Source organism: Parasteatoda tepidariorum, chromosome X2 (genome assembly GCF_043381705.1).
Source record: "Parasteatoda tepidariorum isolate YZ-2023 chromosome X2, CAS_Ptep_4.0, whole genome shotgun sequence".
Taxonomy (NCBI): Eukaryota; Metazoa; Arthropoda; class Arachnida; order Araneae; family Theridiidae; genus Parasteatoda; species Parasteatoda tepidariorum.
The window spans coordinates 59,997,527-60,017,586 of NC_092215.1; the positions used below are offsets into that span (position 1 = coordinate 59,997,527).

Genomic DNA, 20,060 nt, shown 5'->3' on the forward strand with positions numbered 1-20,060 from the left:
GTATATTTTTTAATAAGTTAAAAGTATTCTGATTTTTAATGAATGAGAAAATCAATTATAATATTCAAATAGGAATAACATTAATTTACTCTATATTTCTCTATTATTAATGATGCCCATTATGCGACTCTTTTAATAATTTTCTATTTTACCACATAATAAAAAATTGCATTTTTAACAGATTTACAAGATTAATTACTAGGTCTGTTCTAAGAAAACTAAAAAATTGTGCCTGGCTGTAAGTTTTAGAAGAAATATGTAGTAATTACATTGAAGAAGTAATTACAGATTAGAAATAATTACAATGAAACCTCGGTTAAGTGGTCACTCTTGGGATTGAAAAAATTGTCCCTTTACGAGAGTTGTCTGTTAACGGGAAGGGTACCCTAATCACGAGGTTTATCTTTGTAAATTGTTTTTAGAATATTTTCAATGTTCTAGGAAATAATTAAATAATCTAAAGGATATTTATTTAAATTTAAAAAAATATTTTTCCTAAACAAAAAGAAAATAGGAAAAAGTTTGATATAAATACATAATTCTAGATGTAGCTACGGATAAATGAACATAATTTTCCTATTAACACACATATTTAAGTTAGTCATATGATACTGAATAGCAGCTTTTAGTTCTCAGTCAGTTTCAATTATTAGGTTTACACCCCCTAACACCTACTCATTACCTGATAGGAATCTTAATTAATACATCCTTGAAAGTAAGCCTGCGATTTTCAGAAAACAAAAGAGATCAGTGCTTGGTACGAGGACCTATAGAGTTGTTATATTCACAATTAATCATCTATCAAGTGTCTGAATAAATGTATTATTTATATGAACACCTCAAAGATTATGTTTCTGCTTTCTTTTTTTTATCCCATATGTGTTTAATACAGTCTTCAAATTTATAAGAAAATGAAACAAATTTTCAGTCAGGAAGAAGCATTGAGAGCATTTAAGATGTCATTTCAGTTTGTGGGATCTCATAACCTGTGTTGTCCAGATGAAAAGATCAAAAGATGCCGCTTTCGCATGGGCAGAATCACTTTCTCTGCTTTCTCTGCAGAGATAAGAAAATGTGACGGGAGAAAGATTGATTTTTTAGTAGTGAAATAGCTTAATATTTTTAGTTATGGATATGGCAAAGAATTAGCATGCTTTAAAAATGGTGAAAAGTTGCAAAATTTTTTCTTTAATATTAAAGCAGGAAAAGTTATTTTTTTTTTCAAATTTAAAAAAAAAAAAGTGTCTAGTTTGAAGAGATAGAAAATAACGTTCAGGGTAAAGATGACTGTCCGTGTCCGGTCACGGGAATGTCCACTTAATGGAGAATGTACATAATGGCTTATTCGTAAAAGATTCACTGGAAATAAAAATATGTCCGTATTGAGACCGTCCTTTTCTCAGAAGTGTCCATAACAGGAGCTTTCACTGTCTAATTTTTTAAAAAATGTTAATAAAATTTTTTGTTTTAACCCTTTTGTGCCTAACGGGACGGATACGTCCCAAGCAAATTTTAAAAAAAATCTTTTGGGACAGAAGCGCTTCTCTGACTAATGGGAGACTTTCCCACCAGTCCTGCCAATATTTTTGTAGGTATTTTCATTCACAGAACATAGATGGCACTACCGTAATTTTGCGATTCCCGTGTTTTTGAGGTGTAGTAGCTCATTCCTTACTGTACGAACGTAAATATTTTAGTTTTGGAAAATACCGCCTATTTTCGATTAAATTTTGATTGATCTATAAATCTAAGGCCAGAGATGTTACTCAAGAAGCGGATTACCTCCAATAAACTGGTAAGTGGCAAAGTTTTACTTCTTCTTTTATTATCGGGACATATGTGTCCCTCTTTTCTTGTATAGTGGGAACACATTGTCCCAACAGTCCTATGGGATCATTTCTCTTGATATTATATTTTTCGGTTACTTTTGAAATAGTTGCTTATTATCTTTAATTTAGGCACAAATTAATTCAATCTGAAATGACTCGACGCCGGGGACTTACTAATGAAGAAATCAAAATTTTTTTAGAAGAGTCAGATGACGAAGATATTGATTTGAATGATGAAATAGACGATCCCAATTTTCAAGATCCAGCATTCAAATAGCAGTACTCATCCGACCCCTCTGAAATTATACTTGCCCTTGGATGCATGCTTGTCATGTCTTACAATAAGGTGCCGAAATTCTCTCATTGTTGATCATCTAATCCTTCTTTGGGTAACGTAGCAATAAAAAATGCTGTTTCAAGAGCCAGATGTAAAATGTTGTCGAACCTATATTTTGCTGAACCAGGAAAGCTAGAAAATGCAAGTCAAACATATTACATTGACGGAACAACTATGCCTCAAGAAATAGCAACCGTCACACCTCATACTCTTAAAGGGTTGTTTTAGACTGAATAATTTTCCCTTCAATATTTTTCAATCCTTAGCAAGAATACAAATAGTAAAATAAATGACGACAGGAATAAGAGAATAACACTAGCAATTTTATTTTATACACTTTTGGAACAGCAACAAAAACATGATGCCATTCACCACAAAACAAATATATATATATACAAGAGATTGAAAATTAAATTAAAGAGGGAACATAGAGGACGCTACACACTCCCTTCCCAGTGGAAACGATTAAGAAACAATCCTCTAAATGAGGTGGAAACCTGACGGTTCTTCCACTACGTGTGGTTTGCTTGTGGTTGTCATAGGACGAGATCCGTTCCGGGGGTTCGCACTGAGGGTGTTAATCTGTGTCAACCCTTGGTTTGTGAGTATCAGGCGAATGCTCGGTATTGTCCTGTATAGTAAAGCATGGCTTTAGCCTATCAATTGAAATTCTTTTGACTTTTCCATTGATTTCAATTATCAATGTATTTCGATGTTCAGAGCTTGACAATGTAAGGACCAAGATAAACCGGTTGCAATGATGAAGTGGCAGCATTATTGTAGATGAAAACATGCGAGCAATTCAAAAGTTGTTTTGAAACGAATTCGGCTTTAGTGCCATGAGTAGTCGTTGCAGAAGGTTTCAAGCTACGAATGATACTTTGTAGCCTATGCACGAAGTCTGAGTGCGTGACATTAGGGATTTTAGTAACAAATTCTCCAGGTAAACAGAGAGGACTTCTGTAAAGAAGCTCAGCTGAAGAATATCCGATATCTTCTTTTAGCGCCGTACGTAATCCGAGAAGAACAAAAGGTAAAGCGTCTACCCAAGATTTATTTTGTTGCATTTTATTTTGTTGTTTTGTCTCAGGCTGGCTTTTATAGTTCTGTGTTATAGTTCTCAATCAGTCAGTTCGATTGTGGATGGTAAGCAGTTGTCCTAGAGGTTTGAAATCCCAAATATCTGCTCAATGATGAGAAGAGTTGGCATTCAAACTGGCGTCCTTGATCGGATGTAATGCGTTGTGGTACGCCGAAACGAGAAAACCAGGTTGAAATCATGCCTTTTGCTACTGTTTCTGCTGATTGATCCGTCTTGAAAAATGGTCAATCATCGTTAGCAAGTATCTGAAACCTTGGCAAGGGGCCAACAATGTCAATGTGAACTTGTTGGAAGCGTTCGGGTGGGACCTTGAAGTTCATCAGAGGTGATTTTGTATGTTTCTGAACTTCGAATCGTTGGCAATCCACGCATGCCCTGCACCATAATTGGCAATCTTTATTGATACTTGGCCATATGAATCTTTTCGTGATTAGTTTCCTTGTGCTCCTAATCCCTGTTTGTGATAGGCTATGAATAGAGGAAAATATCTGCCTTTGAAATTTTAAGGGAATGTATGGATGGTTACCGGGTGTAGAGACATCACAATAAATCGATTTATTGGTTTCCGGAATGGAAATTTTAACCATTTTCAGTCTTGGATTGTTTTTCAAAATTATTAAATCATCATCGTTTTGAAAGTCTGCCATAGTCGAGTAATCGATTGGAGACGGTGTGGAGATGGCATTAATTCTAGAGAGAGCATCAGCCACAATGTTCTCTTCTCCAGCGATGTAGCGAATATCCGTTGAAAATTAAGCGATGTAACTCAATTGTCTGGCTTGTCTAGGGGAAGCTTTGTTCAACTTTTGCTGAAAAGCGAAGGTGATAGATTTGTGGTCTGTGTAGATGGTGAAAGACCTTCCTTCCAAAATGTGTCTAAAATGCTTAATAGCAGTGTAGATTGACAACAGTTCCCTGTCATAAGCGCTGTATTTTTTCTGAACGTCGGTTAAGGAGCGTGAGAAGAAGCTCTATGTTCGATTTAATGTATGGCGGCCCCAATGGCTGTATCTGAAGCGTCGCATGTCAGAGATATATTAGCATCAGTAGAGGGATGAACAAGCATAGTTGCATGACAAAGCACATTCTTGAGGTTTCTGAATGCATTGCGGGAATCTTCGGTCCATATTAGAGGTATTTTGCTATTTTTGCAAGGGACAAGGTAGGAACTCCCAGAAAAGTGGGAATGACACTAAATTGTATTGGGACTCAAGAACTCTCATGAATTGTCACTAACTTTACCTTTTCCATGTTAATGTTTAAAATTTTATATTGTTGAAATGTTTATTGATTCAAATGTTTATTGTTCTTTTTTGTTTACTTTACCTAAATTGTTGAATTGTTTCTTTGTTATTTTTCTGCTGCTTTGTGGTGCAGTGAGCTGTCAAATTTTCTGGATTGAATTCCTAATAAAGCCATATGAAACACACAACACATTGACGAGGTTGTTTCGTGCCTGAAACAAACCTTCAAACAGTGTCAAAGTGAAAGCTCATATCAATCTATTGATGAATCAATGGCAAAATTTAAGGGACGTTCATCTCTCGAACAATATATGCTGATGAAACCTGTGAAAAGAAGGATAAAAGTTTGGCAGCGATGTGATCCAAAAACGGGATATGTATATGAAATGAACATTTATTCCCGAAAAGAAACGGGTAAAGTTCAAGGCTCACTCGGAGAACAGGTAGTATCAAAGCTAACGTAGACAATACGAGGAAAAGACGTGATGCCTGCGTTTGACCGATTTTTAATAAGCGTGCACCTGGTGGAAACCCTGAAATTTCATGCTGTTGTACGTGCATCAAGACACATAAAGATGTTCCTAATTTTGCTACAAAACTAAGCAAAAGGGGTGAGGCTGAGTTTTTCGTAACTAAAAATGGAATAATGTGTGCGAGGAGGCTAAGTAATTGCCACAAAGCTAAATACGGAAAAGTAAATTGCACCATGAAAGATGGAAGCAAGGAAGAATTTGAGTGTCCTGTGGCAATCTAATTCTACAACAAAATCATGGGAGGTGTAAACCTTGCAGACCAAATGGCAAATGTCTATGAAGTAGATCGAAAATCTTGCAAGTAGTGGAAAAAAGTTTTTTTTTCGCCTATTGATGAGCGCAGTGGTCAACTCATGGATTGCGAACTCAAACATCAAAAAAACCTCATTTCTTGATTTCATTGTACTTCTTGCAGAAGTCTTGATGGCGCCCTGAAAGCTCAACGACGAAGTATCAACGCCTTAGAGGAACTGGACGCCCATCCAAAACATCATGAAGCTTACTCAATGTTGGTGACCATCTGCCGGTGACAACAAAAACTCGACAGTGGTGCCGTAAATGTGCACAACAAAAGAAAGGAATCATGCACTAAAATAATGTGCACAATGTGTAATGTCCCATTGTTCATTGATTGTTTCAAACCATACCATTCATAATTAAATTTTTATGACTAGAAAATCATTGGTTTTCTTTACAAAACTACTCATTGAAGACTATTGGGATACATATGTCCCAGTTGTCAGGACTGATGGGACATATATGTCCCGGTCCTAAATCAGTGTTTAAAATCTTCCTAAAAATATAACATCTTAGTTTTAGCATTCTAGTGTGCCCTATTCATAGTTTATGCTACCAAAATTGTTTTGTTGTAAAAAAAAAAAAAAATAACTTCGCGAAAGAGTTAATGAAACAATATTGATGAATTAGTAAAAATTAATACAAATTATTTATAATTATATCTACTCAATATTAAGAAATTGGTAATGAATAAATTTATATCTAATATTCAAATCTTAATAATGATTATATTTAAAAATGACATAAAATTATTATTTATTGTTGTAGTTATAGTTCATTTACATTGCACTAGAGCTGCACAATGGGCTATTGGCGACGTTTTATGAAACATCCCTGAGGATGATCCAAAGACATGCCATCACAATTTTTGATCTTCTGCAGAGAGGATGGCACCCCTGCTATTATTTACATGTGTATTAATAGTAGTGAATGTTTATTTATGAATAAAAAATTCTTATTTATTATACACTCATAAAAATGAATTATTTTGCTTATACCTTCATTAATTAAGAGCAGTTTTTTTAAAATTATTTCATAGTATCTGTTTTAATTTTAAAGTTCACAAGCATTATTTACTTGTATTAATCATATATAAGAATTATTTTTATAGAATATGAAGCATATTAAAAAATGAGGTAGATAATAAACCTTTCTAGATGTACATTAATTTGCCATAGCTTTCAGCTTTTACACATATAATTTTTGAACCACACTAAGAAATTCATTGTTGAGGATATTTCAAAATAATGTTTAAATTACATGTTAATTAATTTCACTTTCAGTGATTATGATTAATTTGTAGGTGATGATGTTTGTGGAGTTAGTGTGACTGTTCGAGAAAAAGATGATGTCATACAAATATGGAACAGTGATGGCACCAGAAGTGTTCCTCAAAATATTATGAAAAAAGTTTATGAGCTTGTGCCAGGAGTGAGATTTAGTACTGAATATTATAGACGTAAGCATTTTCGTAACATTTTCATTAGCTTAAAATTACTTTTATTCGCATAAAAAGGCATTTTAAGCAATTTTGCTTACCCACAAGAAAATTTTATCACAGTATAATCAAAGCTGTATTTTAAATCAAAGTAATTTATATGCTATACGCCATTTTAGTTATACTTTATTTCTCATTAAAATTTTTTGAACCAATATTATTGTAAGAGAACATCCAAGTTATTGACAGACATCTGGAGACATGCAATACTGCATGGAGTGGCATACCTTCTTCAACATGTATATAGTAATGTTTAATATGCAACCCTGTCTAGCTGCTCCTGGTAGCATTTGTGATCTCATGTAATTCTGTAAATGATCCATTGTTATCAATTATTTTTATTCTTCATGTGTGCCTGCTTTGGCATTTTGAAACACCCAATCTCTCTCTCTATATATATATGTTACGGCCAAAGCCCGAAGTGCGGTTATACCTCTCTGCCAAAGTGCGATGTAATTGAAACGATCAGTAAATATTCTACTTTGACCGCCCATTTCGCGAAGTAGCCACGATGTTCCGGCCAAAACGCGATGTGCTCATTCAAGAATGCCCGGTAGGTAGCGCACCTGCAATTCCGGCAGGAATGTGCCACATGGCGACATTTGTCTGCTGCTACTCCTTTTTTGCTATCTTTTGTATTTCTAATGACTTTTACTTTACAGAAAAAAAATTGTAGTGGTATGCTTTTTCAGATACCGGGTGGTACGGCGGGACCACAATTTTTTAATATTTGTTGTATTAAAAAGTTCATTTGCTAATATTGCCCCTTTTGTTTTCTTTTTTAATTTAAAAATATAAATCTTCTAATTTAAAAATATAAAAAAGTATACAAGTTTTTAAATTAAAATTTAAAAAATGTAATTTTTTACTTTGTCTCACATGGCCACATCCCACCATAGTTAGCTGCGGGTACCACAGGTAGTAATTTTTAAGAAATGAAGTTATGGTTATACAGAGCCAATAATTCGTGCCAATGATTTTTTCTTCCAACTTTGGCTGATCCTGCCATGCCACTTCGCTATCTGGATGGCCAATTCCCGAAATCAGGAAAAGATCGAACATTGGCCTGCTAATTTCAATTCGGGCTTTGGCCGTAACATTTATATATACAGTAGAGTCCCGATTATCCGAGTTAATGTGGACCGCGACTAACTCGGATAACTGAAAAACTCGGTTAAAACGAAGAGTATAAAAAAAGAAAGAAAAAGAGTTGGTATAAATGTAATATATTTAAGAAATATAAAATTTATACGAGTATACCACATACAATTCTTATTATTATTAAAAACTTAAAAAGCATACTTTGCGAGAATTAAAGAGATTTTACTTAAAAAAAGTCCTTAATCGTGTTTTGTTTTACATAACTTTGGTGCTTTTTTGCAGCAATGTTTCGCCATTTTTTAGGGATAACAGGAAGGCTGGTGTCGCCTCTTTTTGTTGTTCTATATTCAGTAGCATTTTCGACAGCTTTAAGTGCATCGTCACTGTCTTCATCGTCTTCGCTAGGTTCATTTTCATTATTGATGATATTAACGATCATTTCATGGGATCAAGTTGTTAAATTTTGTTTTCCCGAGTGTTTGGAAGATAAAATTCAGATTTATTTTTCGGTGGTATTTTTAAAAATAAACTAGAACAAAAAAATCCTTAAAATATTTGATAGCTTGGTTAAAGCGGAAACTCGGATAACCGGGGCTCGGATTATCGGGACTCCACTGTATATATATATTACGAAACAACCTCTGTATGAATAAAACCAACATAGGCCAATAGATGTTGCTCCCTCCATAATTAAACTGCNATCACACACATATATATATATATATATATATATATATATATAATTCTTTACACAAGTCTTTTTAATATTAAATTATAGCTTAAAATAGCTATATCCTATTAATTTTAAACTAAGATGATCTTTACTTTCACAAAGAGTCATTAAGTCATTAATATTCACCGAGAGTCATTGAAAGATTATTTTTTAGAGTTAATAGGCAATTGTTCTGGGAAGTAGAGTCATTAAAAAAAGTTCCCTGTAGATAATATGGTATTAGATAGCGGACTTATCAAAATGTTTAAAAATTTCAATTTCTGATGACGTTTAATTACATAAATAAAAATTTTGCTATCAATTCCCGCCCTAAATCTTCATACATTTAACACTGGGGCACGCAGAAATGCATAGCTTTTTCTGATACTGATTGCCACATGAACTTCTACTATGCCCAATCCCCAACACCCTCAATGGGGAAACTACCAGAAAATGCTTCAAATGTTATTCATTTTTTAAAAAGGACTTTAAATTGCATTCATAGAATGACAATGACATAATTCAAAATTTGATCACCTGACTTAGTATACCATCTAGCAGACAAGCTTGCATTAATTTAATTAAGTACTGGCTTTCACTCAAACCAGAGATGTTCTCAGTTGTATTAATATAGTTCTGAATCATAGATTCATTGATCATAGTTTCAGTGAAAATGACAACAATATAGAAACAGTTTTTATTTCAGAATTTTTTATATACTTAATGTTACAAATTTACTCTGCATGGTGCCAATGAGCATAAGGTTAAGGACATTTTATTTTGTAATGATATCATGCTTCACCACTATGAAAAAGTCTTAATTAATAATAAGATTCTACTTAATATTGTTAACAATTTTAATTAATATATTTAAATTGTCTATTGAATCTATTCATTTAAAGTGATGATTTATTTCTCAAATGAGTTTCTTTATTAAAAATGTTTGCTGTTGCTTGATGTCTTCAGCTTTTTTTTACTGCTTATTCTTTCAGATTTATGTTTAATTAAAGTTTTTTTTCCAGCTCATTTTACTCATAGAGCATATGAAGGGGAAAAAGGTGTTGGATATTGATGTTAATAAAAGTATAGTGTTTATGCAAGTTCAATATATGCTTATCAAATTTAACGTTGAAGTAAAAAAACATTGTTGAACATTGTTTTGAAAATGTTCTTCAGACCTCATGAGTTTAAGGATATACATGTCTTGAGTCAGTTATTTTGTTCAGTAAAATATATATATATATATATATTATATCATGTGTATTCTTTATGATATTTCATTTTTGAAGAACAAACAACCATAAATTGTTTTAAATCATGTTTTGAATGTCTGCTGCAAAACAACTTTTTTAACTAGATTATTTATTTTGTTATATTGTGATTTTTCAAACTTAATTCAGAAAAATGTATTTTTCATGTTTAACATTTCTGTGTCAAATTTTGAACTATAGTTTTGAAAACCCAATATAACAACCCCTGTTATCTCTGCAAAAATGGATTCTCTGTGGAAAAATATCGTGAGTGTATAAAATAACATAAATATAAACTTAAAGCTAAATAGAAAATTAACTAATTTTAAAAAATCAAATTTAAAACTAAATGGAAAATTGATTAAGTTTAAAGAAGCAATGTTTTTTTTTTTTAAATAGGAATTTGGTACTAACATAACTGATGATGACACAACTTGTTTTTTCTATAATAATATATGGGTACAAAACGTTCCCTTAAACATTTTATGCATTAAAAATACTACGCTGGTTTGAGGTGATCACTAACTGATGTCAAGATACCTGCAAAATAAATTATTTTATCTATAAAAAAAAATACTCAAGAGGATTAACATTTCACAAAAAGAATAATTGAAAGTTTTAAATGAGAAAAATATAATTGATAAATTGTAAAAAAAAATTACGCAGATTGTATATGTTATAATAAAATAAATTCTTTGTTATAATAAAAAAAATTACAGTTAAAATAATTTCTTTGAAACATTTGCTGAATCAAATGAATACAATTTGGTTACTATATCAGAATAAATGGCTTCATTCTGAGGATTTAATGGGCTTTAAAATAACATTGCGTGCATCAAATTACAATTGAGACTTTATGCATCTGTTGGTGTAATCCAAGTATTGCTGTAATTGAAAATCATACTAAGGAGCATTGTTTTTTCATATTTAATCATTGTTTAATTCAAACTCATGCAATAATATTTAATGTGGAAATTTATTAATGTTTTTCCAGATATTTTGCTTCTTATATTTTCTTGTTAACCAAATACAGATATTTTTTATTTATACTCTGTATTTTTGCTGTGCGCATTTTAGAATGTGAAATTTAAGTACAGAAAATTAATATATATTTATTGAATTGTTTCTTTCTTTGGTGCACTTATTTTTTTGAAAGGTATTAACTATTTCAATTAATGTCAAGAGATTTTTATTGCATACATATAAAATATGTAATTTGAATGTAAAAATTTGTAAAGGGATCTTCCTTTAAACAGTTTTGATATGAAAGAGTAGATAATTATTCATTATTGGTATACATGTATAGTTAAAAAATTATTACTGATTAAATCACTTGTAACTTAAACCTCACTTGAACACAATAGAATGAAACATTTCAAATTTGGCAAAATTTATATGTTTTGAGAATAATTTATTGCAAATATTTTTTTGAGAATTTTGTAAAATACTTTTAAATATTAGCAACCATCTGTCTTTTTATGGTAGATACTTTTACTTAGAATTCAGTTATATAGATTTATTTTACTATATATTACATAGGATACAATTATTTTTCGTAGTTTTTACAAATATAAATAATGAAATAGCAATAATGCATAAAAGATTCTTTTACATGTGAGAATGTTTTTTTTGTTAATTATCTGTTGATTGCAAATTAATTAATTTTCATTATATTTTTCTAAGAAAGCAGTTATTACTAATATTTTAGAATGACAAATATATTTGAAATAACAAATATATTGCATCAAAAATAAATTAATTAATGTGTTAATATTAAATAAATTTTAAAACATGACCCATAGTTTGAGGATGTGGATTATTCAAAGCATAATTCTTTTCGTTGCTAAATCTTATAAGAAAAAGTCAAATGAATGCTTTTTCAATGCAACAATGACCTTATTTTTTGTATTATGTTGAACAAAGTAAATTACTTTTTCAATAATGCAGGTACAAATCTTTAAGTTTCATCAAGCAATAAAATTCAAACTAAATCGTTTTCTTCATGCTTTAAGTTATGTTTTGCATTAACAGTGTTGGTTTCTAAGAATACCATCAGTGCTTACTAGTTAATAAACTAGTAAGCAAATCCAGAGATGGTCTTTTCAAAGAGTAATTAACTTCATAAGCTTATTTGAGGACCCGGTGTCAAAAAGTACACTCCATTTAAAATGTTATTAAAAGTTACTTCTGCTTCTTTTGAAATCTTGTTTTTTCTTCTATTTTTTACAATATTTTCTAATGAAATTAAAATTTTATTGTAATTTGCAAACAAAGTTCTGCTCTCACCATTTCCTTCTTTCCTTCTCACTCAGGTTTAAAGTGTTTAAAAACTACAATAGTAATTTTTATTTTAAAAATTCTTTCTCTCTTCCCCTTTGTGTTGACAAAATTTTAAAAGAAATTCAAAATCTTATTAAGATATAAAATTGTTAATTTCTTATCTAAAGCTTCTACACATTGCATACACTTGGCGTTCAGAAGCAGCATAGAGTTAGCTGTAATCCATAAAAAAAGCAGTGTAATAGAACAATTAAACAAGACACTTAGTTCTAATGGATTTTTCACACTGCTTTCCATCACACTTTAAAATTAACTCCAGCATTTATTGTATATAATCATGCTTAGTCTTGCCACATGATTTATTTTTTCATCAAACTTAATAACTTATAGCAATAATTCTCTTGACGTCCAAGAATTGATTGCTAATAAACTAAAGCCTATCCCAGATCACTAGTAACATATACAAAATAAACATAGAGTTTGTAAATAAAATTATTTATTTACATAAATTTAGCGATAAGAAATCTTTATGTATTATAAACATATTTGTTAAATAAATTTGTCCATGTGGCTAAAGTAACATTATAAATCAAGGCAAGTACATTTTATAAGTAATTCAAAAATTAGTTTATTGTGATCACAGACTTTAATTTATATATAAAAANATATATATAAAGTTTAGAGCTGAACTGTATTGAGTAATCAAAGAAAAGAAAGTTATAAGCAAGGGAATATTAGTTACATCTTATCTTTCTTTGTAAGCCTACTTCTTCTCTACTTCCTTTCGCTCTTTCTCTTCTCCAAAAACCCTGCAAAGGCATCTTCAGCTTTTTTATTGGTTAATCCACTACTGAAAAATTTGGGGATGAGTAATGACTATTTTTCAGAGAAAGGCCATCCCAAAATTAACTTCCAAGATAGTAAGAGGACTAAGACTCATGAAAAAAGAAACTAAACAATTCGGATTTAGTATAGCAATGTAGAGAAGTGCAACAAGGGAAAAACTCAACATGAAATAGTAGTAAAAATTTAAATGATAAACTGGCTGGAACACTACCTACCTGTATAAAAATAATTCTTGTACCGGAATGTAGTGAAGAAGTCTTCCCCCCCCCTCCATTCATTAGAAACATATAGTGAAATAATTACTGATCCAACAACCTTAAAAAGCAAATCATAGCAGTAACTGTTAAAAGTGCTCATGTTCTGATATAATAAGCGCATTATTTAAAAATTGAAAGTACAAATTTTCTTATTTGTTCCAATAAAAATTAAGTAAATTTTCAGTAGCTACTTAAATATTTATTAATTACCTTAAATTTAGTAATTATTTGTATGTAAATTTTTTAGTTTTATATCAGTCACGTAAGTGGAAAGTACAGTGTTTCTATGTGTTAATTATCATCTTGATGTAAAGCCACTAATTTTGAACTTAACAAAGGATATTGAAATGGGAATTAAACTATGTACTTTTCTTAATAATTTAGAACTAAATTTATCTTCATATGTGTGAAGTAATTTGCATGATATAGTTTTGTAATTCTGCCATTTTTTTTATCAACTCTGTATGTATATTAAAGAGCCATTCTCACTGAATGCAGTTTAGGCACCTTCGATTGCTGTCAAGGAAATATGAGTGCCTGATTGTTATAATATATTTCTTTGTGAAAAACTCGCTAATCAGGTTATCTTTTTCTCTAAGCAGGAATCATAGTTGTGGCTACCACATGCAATGAGGATGCTCTCTAAGGCTGCTTGTTACAAAATACAGTATATATATACTATAACGAAAGTAAGACACCCCAGGCTATCACTAGTAGCCTATTCATGTAACTAGTGCAATATTAACTACCAAATTAAATCAACTTTCTGATGTGCTTAAAAGATTTTTTAATCATTATTTTTAATCTTTATCATAAAAATAATTCATTTTAAGTTTTTGTTTTTCTTTTTTAATTAATAAATTCCTGAATAAATAAAAAATGGTTATTTTTTGAAAAAAAATTTTTTGTGTGGTATTTTAGAAATTAACAAGCATACAAAACTATTCACAAATTGTTTGATGTGTTTTTCAGAAAAATCAAAGTTTTTAAGAAATTGATATTTATAGCTTTTGATGTTGTTAAAAATATATTCCATTAATTTTTATTTTTTTTTTTGAATATACATAAGTAAAAGAATACAAAATATTAAATTCAAAATTGACAAAGCTATTTTTGAAAGAAACACGCTTAAAAGCAGCAGAATTTTCAAAAGAAAGAATAATTGAAGCAATAAACAATCAATAGAAATAAAATAAAAATATGACCACCAAAGCCGACGTCTTCAGGAGGTATCGGCCTCGGTGGCCATAAAACAAAACCTTTTCTATTGAGAGAGAGGACAAATGCCAAATTGACTCTCTCAGTACCTCGAAGGTTTTGTATATGTCCTGGAAAAAATACATGAAACCATTCAGAAAAGAAATTCAAACAAAAACTTGAGAAAATAAAAACTCACATTAAGCCGATTGAACAGCGATTTAACAAGCAAACTAAATGCAAAGGAAACACATAAAACAAAAGAAAACAACCCCTTCTATTAAAATGCGCAGATTGAAAAAAAAAGAAGATTATGTAACAAATTAATATAATGCTTTGCTGGGGCTGCTTAGTTAAGACTTGAATTGCGCTCTGTTAAAAGAAATAAAAATCTAGTATTCTTCAATCATTTTCTTAATCAAAAAATTAACATTACAAAAGTTAAAAGGAAAATCATTATTACTCAAATTCTTCAAAAAATTATTCACTGCCTCCTTAAAACTTTCAATGTTATTGCAAATATTTTTTATCCTAACCAATTGTGAAAAAACTAAATTTTTGAAAATTTTATTACACAGATTAGTATTAAAGTTGCAGAAAAAAATAACTTTAAATTTAAATTTCTATTAATTTCTGGAGTATAATGAATTTAATGCTCTTAGATATATTGATGGTTTGATTTTGTTTAATTGTAATAATTTTAATTTTATTTATAGTATTTATCCTAAAGATTTGGTTTTGAAGAAAACTAATGAGAATTGCTGAAATGTTGAATATTTAGATTTTAAAATTGATATTGTTGATAAAATAATTAAAATTGGTGTTTTTGATAAAAGAAAAGCTTTTAAATTTAAAGTTATTTTTTTCTGCAACTTTAATACTAATCTGTGTAATAAAATTTTCAAAAATTTAGTTTTTTCACAATTGGTTAGGATTAAAAATATTTGGAATAACATTGAAAGTTTTAAGGAGGCTGTGAATAATTTGAGTAATAATGATTTTCTTTTTAACTTTTGTGATGTTAATTTTTTGATTAAGAAAATGACTGAAGAATACTAGATTTTTAATTCTTTTAACAGGGTGCAATTCAAGTCTTAACTAAGCAGCCCCAGTTAAGCATTATACTAATTTGTTACTTCTTTTTTTTTCAATCTGCGCATTTTAATAGAGGGGGTTGTTTTCTTTTGTTTTAAGTGTTTCCTTTGCATTTAGTTTGCTTGTGAAATCGCTGTTTGACCGGTTTAATGTGAGTTTTTATTTTCTCAAGTTTTTGTTTGAATTTCTTTTCTGAATGGTTTTATGTATTTCATGTATTTTTTCCTGGACATATACAAAACCTTCGGGATACTGAGAGAGTTAATTTGGCATTTGTCCTCTCTCTCAATAGAAAATGTTTTGTTCTATGGCTACCGAGGCCGGTACCCCCTGAAGACGTCGGTTTCGGTGGTCATATTTTTATTTCCATTGATTTTTTATTGCTTCAATTGAATGTACATATTCATTCTTTAATTTGTCTTCTACATTAATTTCTGTTATCTTTATTTTCCATGTAGCTAAAAATATATTCATTTAATATTTTGTTTATTTTGAATAAACATATCCAGTTATTAATTTGTGTTCAGCATTAATTTCTGTTAGCTTTATTTATTTAGTTTTTTTTTAAAAAATTTCTTATTTTTTCTTTCCAACAGTATTTATAAATTAAAATTTAAGTGCTTTTTTTCAACAATTTTCTGAAAGCAATGCAATCATTAAGTAAAATATTTAAAATATGAAGGTTTCCAAGTTACATACGGCATTTTTAAACACTTTGAGACACATTGTTAGGAAAAAATTAAATAAATAAATAAAAAAAAGCTTTCAAAGTTCATTATGAGATTAGGACACACTTAACATTATATTATTACTTTGTAAAAATTGCAACAATTTGATGGAATTGTCAAAATTAAATGAAATTTTATGCTCAAGTAACTTGTCTTTATACAATTAAAAATCAAAGCAAATGAAAATGCTTTTTTAGAGTCCAAAATCAGTATTTGATGTAGTGTAGCAACCATGCACTACAGTGAGTGCAGTTACACAACATGGCTTAGAGTCAAACAGATTTTGAATTTCTGCTTGGAAGAAGAACGTTCTATGTTTTTTGATGGTACCTAATGTTTATCTGTAAAAGCTGTAGGACAAGAATCATGAGTATGATGTGGACCAATGAAATCCTACTTATGTTCAATAGGTGCCATATTTGGCAAACAACCAGTCCAAGGAAAAAGCTGTATTTCTCTGCTGGAAAGTCCTTGCTACATATAAGCAGCCATTATCCTCCTAAAGGATAGGACTGCCTACAAATCAAGTAATAAGTTTGGATTCCAGAACTTCACTGATGTACATGTTGCTGTTAAAATTACTCTCAATTCATACTTACTGTATTAAAAGAAAGAGAAATAGAAGAAGAATAGAAATGCTCTAGAACAGTGTTCCCCAACCTGTCAACGTTTGATAATTTTACCACGGCCCACTGAGGGGGGGGGGCATTGATTGTTTATATTTTAGATTATTTTGATTTTATAATTTTAATTTAATTGTATTTAAACATACCTTTAAAATAAAATACAGTTACACCAAAAAATAAAGTGATTTAACATTTTAACTTACTTGAACATTACATCAATGAGAACCCTGAGCTTGTTTCTTTGCAATAAGACGGGTCCATCTGGGGGTAATCGGAGACAATGACACCCGAAGTGTGTTGCTTAGCTCCAGTTTATTCCGTTGCTTTGTTTTAGTTGCTGTTACTGCAGAAAATCCCGCTTCACACAGATAGGTTGTCGGAAATGGCAATAGGGATTTAAGTGCTTTGGTGGCAATCTCGGGGTATTCTGCCAGGACTTTAATCCAGAACACCGGCAGAGTTGTTGTTTCGAACGTAGTCTTAAGGCCGCCGTCATTTGCAATCTCCAACAGTTGATCTTCTTGCATTGACAAGCTAGATTCACCCGATTTGTTGGCAAATGGGTCGCGGATCCATTCCTTACCAGTTCGTGGGTCTTTTGTGGTTGGGAAGTAGCGCTCGAACTCTTTTAAAAGCAAAGACACACAGACAACGACAACAGATCGTGAACCAACTGGGAGAATGAATCTTCAGGCTCTGTCTCTCCTAAAACACCCTCTAATGTCTGAAACATGTCGAAAATGCCTCTGTTCACGCGTCGTCCCCATAACTCCAATTTGACTTTAAAGGCAGCTACTTTGTCAGCCAACTTGAAAACAGTTGTCATTTTCCCCTGAAGGCACAGATTGAGTTCATTCAGCAGGTTGAATATGTCACACAGGTAAGCCATTTTGGTGACCCATACCTTGTCACTGAAATGTGCTGCCAGCGGTGACTTCTTTTCTAAGAGAAATCTTTGCAATGGCTCTCGCAATTCAAATACTCTCAGTAGCGATTTTCCTCTAGATAACCATCTTATTTCTGTATAGAGCAGAAGGCATCTGTACTCTGCGTCCATCTCCTCACAAAGCTGCTCTAACAGGCACGAGTTAAGGGCGTGTACTTTGATGTAGTTAATAACTTTAACGACATCAATCAATACGCTGTTAAATTCTGGTGACATTTTTCGGCTTGCTAGCACTTCCCTGTGAATGAGACAATGTGTAGCTTCACTCTCAGGTGCAACTTCCTTAATCCGAGCAGTTAAACCAGATAGACGTCCGGTCATAGTAGCAGCTCCGTCTGTGCATATACCTATACAAAAGGACCATTTTAGTTGTCTTGATATATAACCATCCAGTGACTTGAACAGTTCTGCTCCTGTGGTGTTGGTTGGCAAAGATAGTGCACATAACAAATACTCATGCACATCCTCCTGATATAGATATCGCACATAAACAAGTAGTATTGCCTTGCTGTTAATATCTGTAGATTCGTCAACCTGGAGTGCGTACCACGGTGATGCATTAATCCTCTACAACAATTGCTTTTCAATGTCTTCGGCTATTTCCCCAATGCGCCTAGTCACATTGCTAGCCGACAAAGGCACATGTGCTATCTTTTCCACAGCAGCTTCTCCTAGTATTTCACGGCAAATGTCTTTAGTGGCGGGCAAGATTAATTCTTCACCCATATTGAATGGCTTTTTAGCTTTAGCAATGCGGTTAGCCACCAAACATGATGCTCTTAGTGCGCTCTCCTTTATTGATGTGGTGGCCATCATAAATTTTTTCTGTCCGTCGAGTTCCCGTTTTCTTCTTTCAAAATACTCCAGGTTCTTGTCTTTTAATCCAGGGTGCTTGGCGTTCAAGTGGCGAAGCAGTTTTGAAGGTTTCATTGCGTCATTAGAGAGTTGATCGCCGCAAACTATGCAGAGCGGTTTTGGTTTGTGTGAATCGCCTGTCCCGACAAAACCATACTTCAAGTAGGACTGACTCATGGTATTATCTGTTAAAAGTTGCATGTTTCTTTGATGTTGAAGGCTCTTCACTGAGCCTTTTCTTTTTTCCAAGGAAACTTTCTAAGGACGTCTGTTTTGTATTCATGTTTGCTAACTTGTGAGTTAAATTTGTGTAGACACAATACACGCGTACACCAAGCACTGTTAACAGAGAGAGGAGTGATAGAAACTTTCTTTATACAAAAAACAAACAAATCCGCATAAAGCACACAAAACAGTAGAGAGGAATCATGATCACGTGGTCTTTGGGCGACTAAATGGCAGACGAGCCAGCTTCTCTTTTATAGCCTTACTATATACTCTCGCTGTGTGAGGCGTCAGAATCGAGAGAGAAGAGGAAGTTCTTTATTAGTTCCAATGTAAACGTCACGTCGCGCTTTCGTTTTTTATTTATGATATTTACAGTTACGATGATTGATTTTTTTTTATTAAAACTAATTGAATGAGAAAATAGTTGCAGAAGATTTCTTTTTTTTTTACTTTTTAAAACATTAAAAAAATTATGTTACTTCCTTCGGGGGCATATTTTTTTTAAATAAATAAAATTTTAATGGTACACAGATATTTTTAATTTGGGGTATAAACCTAGAAATTCAAATTCAGTTTCAATGAAATGGGCGGACTGGTACCATTTGATCAACGGACCGGTACCGGTCCGCGGACCGTGGGTTGGGGACCACTGCTCTAGAAGAGCAGTGTTCTCTCACACAGTCTTAAATATGAATGTGGTATCCTGGTTTCTGAAAATATAGCGGTTTTGTGCTGGTGAAACAACTTGTTACTAATAGGCATGCTACTCTTCATGCTCGTGAGCCCATTGCAGCTGCAGGTATCTATGGTATTGCAGTAGGGGATCTTAATAAAAGAATTTTTGCATGCAGTCCATGAAGCAGAAGACCTCTATGAAGTGACATAGCAGACAATAAGGCACCTGTAGTAGTGGACCAAAGTGCAGCCAACTGTCCAGTTGAAGCTGGTAAGCACATCAGCCTCATGTAGGCCTGGTGACCATCAATGTACAGTCCGCAAAAAAAAAAAGATATCACCCTGAATAACTTTCGTTCTAATGATCCGATTTTCACGAACTAAGTGTCACCCTTAATGGTTCCTGGGGGTGACCTCAAATATG

At 31.9% G+C, this 20,060-nt stretch overlaps 4 protein-coding genes across 4 annotated transcripts in view; 1 reads left to right on the plus strand and 3 right to left on the minus strand.

Moving 5' to 3' along the window:
- Window positions 1-16,094, plus strand: part of LOC107447087 (eukaryotic translation initiation factor 4E type 3) — a gene marked incomplete at its 5' end in the record, with an annotated part of 40,929 nt that extends 24,835 nt beyond the window's left edge. Inside the window, 2 exon segments of the mRNA XM_021144652.3 lie at window positions 6,646-6,801; window positions 9,676-16,094. Of these exon segments, the coding sequence (XP_021000311.1) occupies window positions 6,646-6,801; window positions 9,676-9,725 (206 nt within the window).
- A 1,053-nt stretch (window positions 16,095-17,147) lies between these two features.
- On the minus strand, window positions 17,148-17,459 carry LOC139427189 (protein FAM200A-like). The gene has a single exon (XM_071188064.1). The coding sequence runs from the start codon at window positions 17,457-17,459 to the stop codon at window positions 17,148-17,150; it is 312 nt and encodes a 103-aa protein (XP_071044165.1).
- Window positions 17,460-17,560: 101 nt separating this feature from the next.
- On the minus strand, window positions 17,561-18,199 carry LOC139427190 (SCAN domain-containing protein 3-like). The gene has a single exon (XM_071188065.1). It carries the CDS (start codon window positions 18,197-18,199, stop codon window positions 17,561-17,563), a length of 639 nt encoding a protein of 212 aa, XP_071044166.1.
- A 246-nt stretch (window positions 18,200-18,445) lies between these two features.
- On the minus strand, window positions 18,446-18,910 carry LOC139427191 (SCAN domain-containing protein 3-like). Its single transcript, XM_071188066.1, has one exon. The coding sequence runs from the start codon at window positions 18,908-18,910 to the stop codon at window positions 18,446-18,448; it is 465 nt and encodes a 154-aa protein (XP_071044167.1).
- Window positions 18,911-20,060: the final 1,150 nt, after the last annotated feature.

What these genes read in the sequence shown, in the direction of transcription:
- LOC139427189 (XM_071188064.1), bottom strand. Translation starts at nt 17,459, where the DNA reads ATGCAAGAAGATCAACTGTTGGAGATTGCAAATGACGGCGGCCTTAAG.
- LOC139427190 (XM_071188065.1), bottom strand. Translation starts at nt 18,199, where the DNA reads ATGACCGGACGTCTATCTGGTTTAACTGCTCGGATTAAGGAAGTTGCA.
- LOC139427191 (XM_071188066.1), bottom strand. Translation starts at nt 18,910, where the DNA reads ATGAGTCAGTCCTACTTGAAGTATGGTTTTGTCGGGACAGGCGATTCA.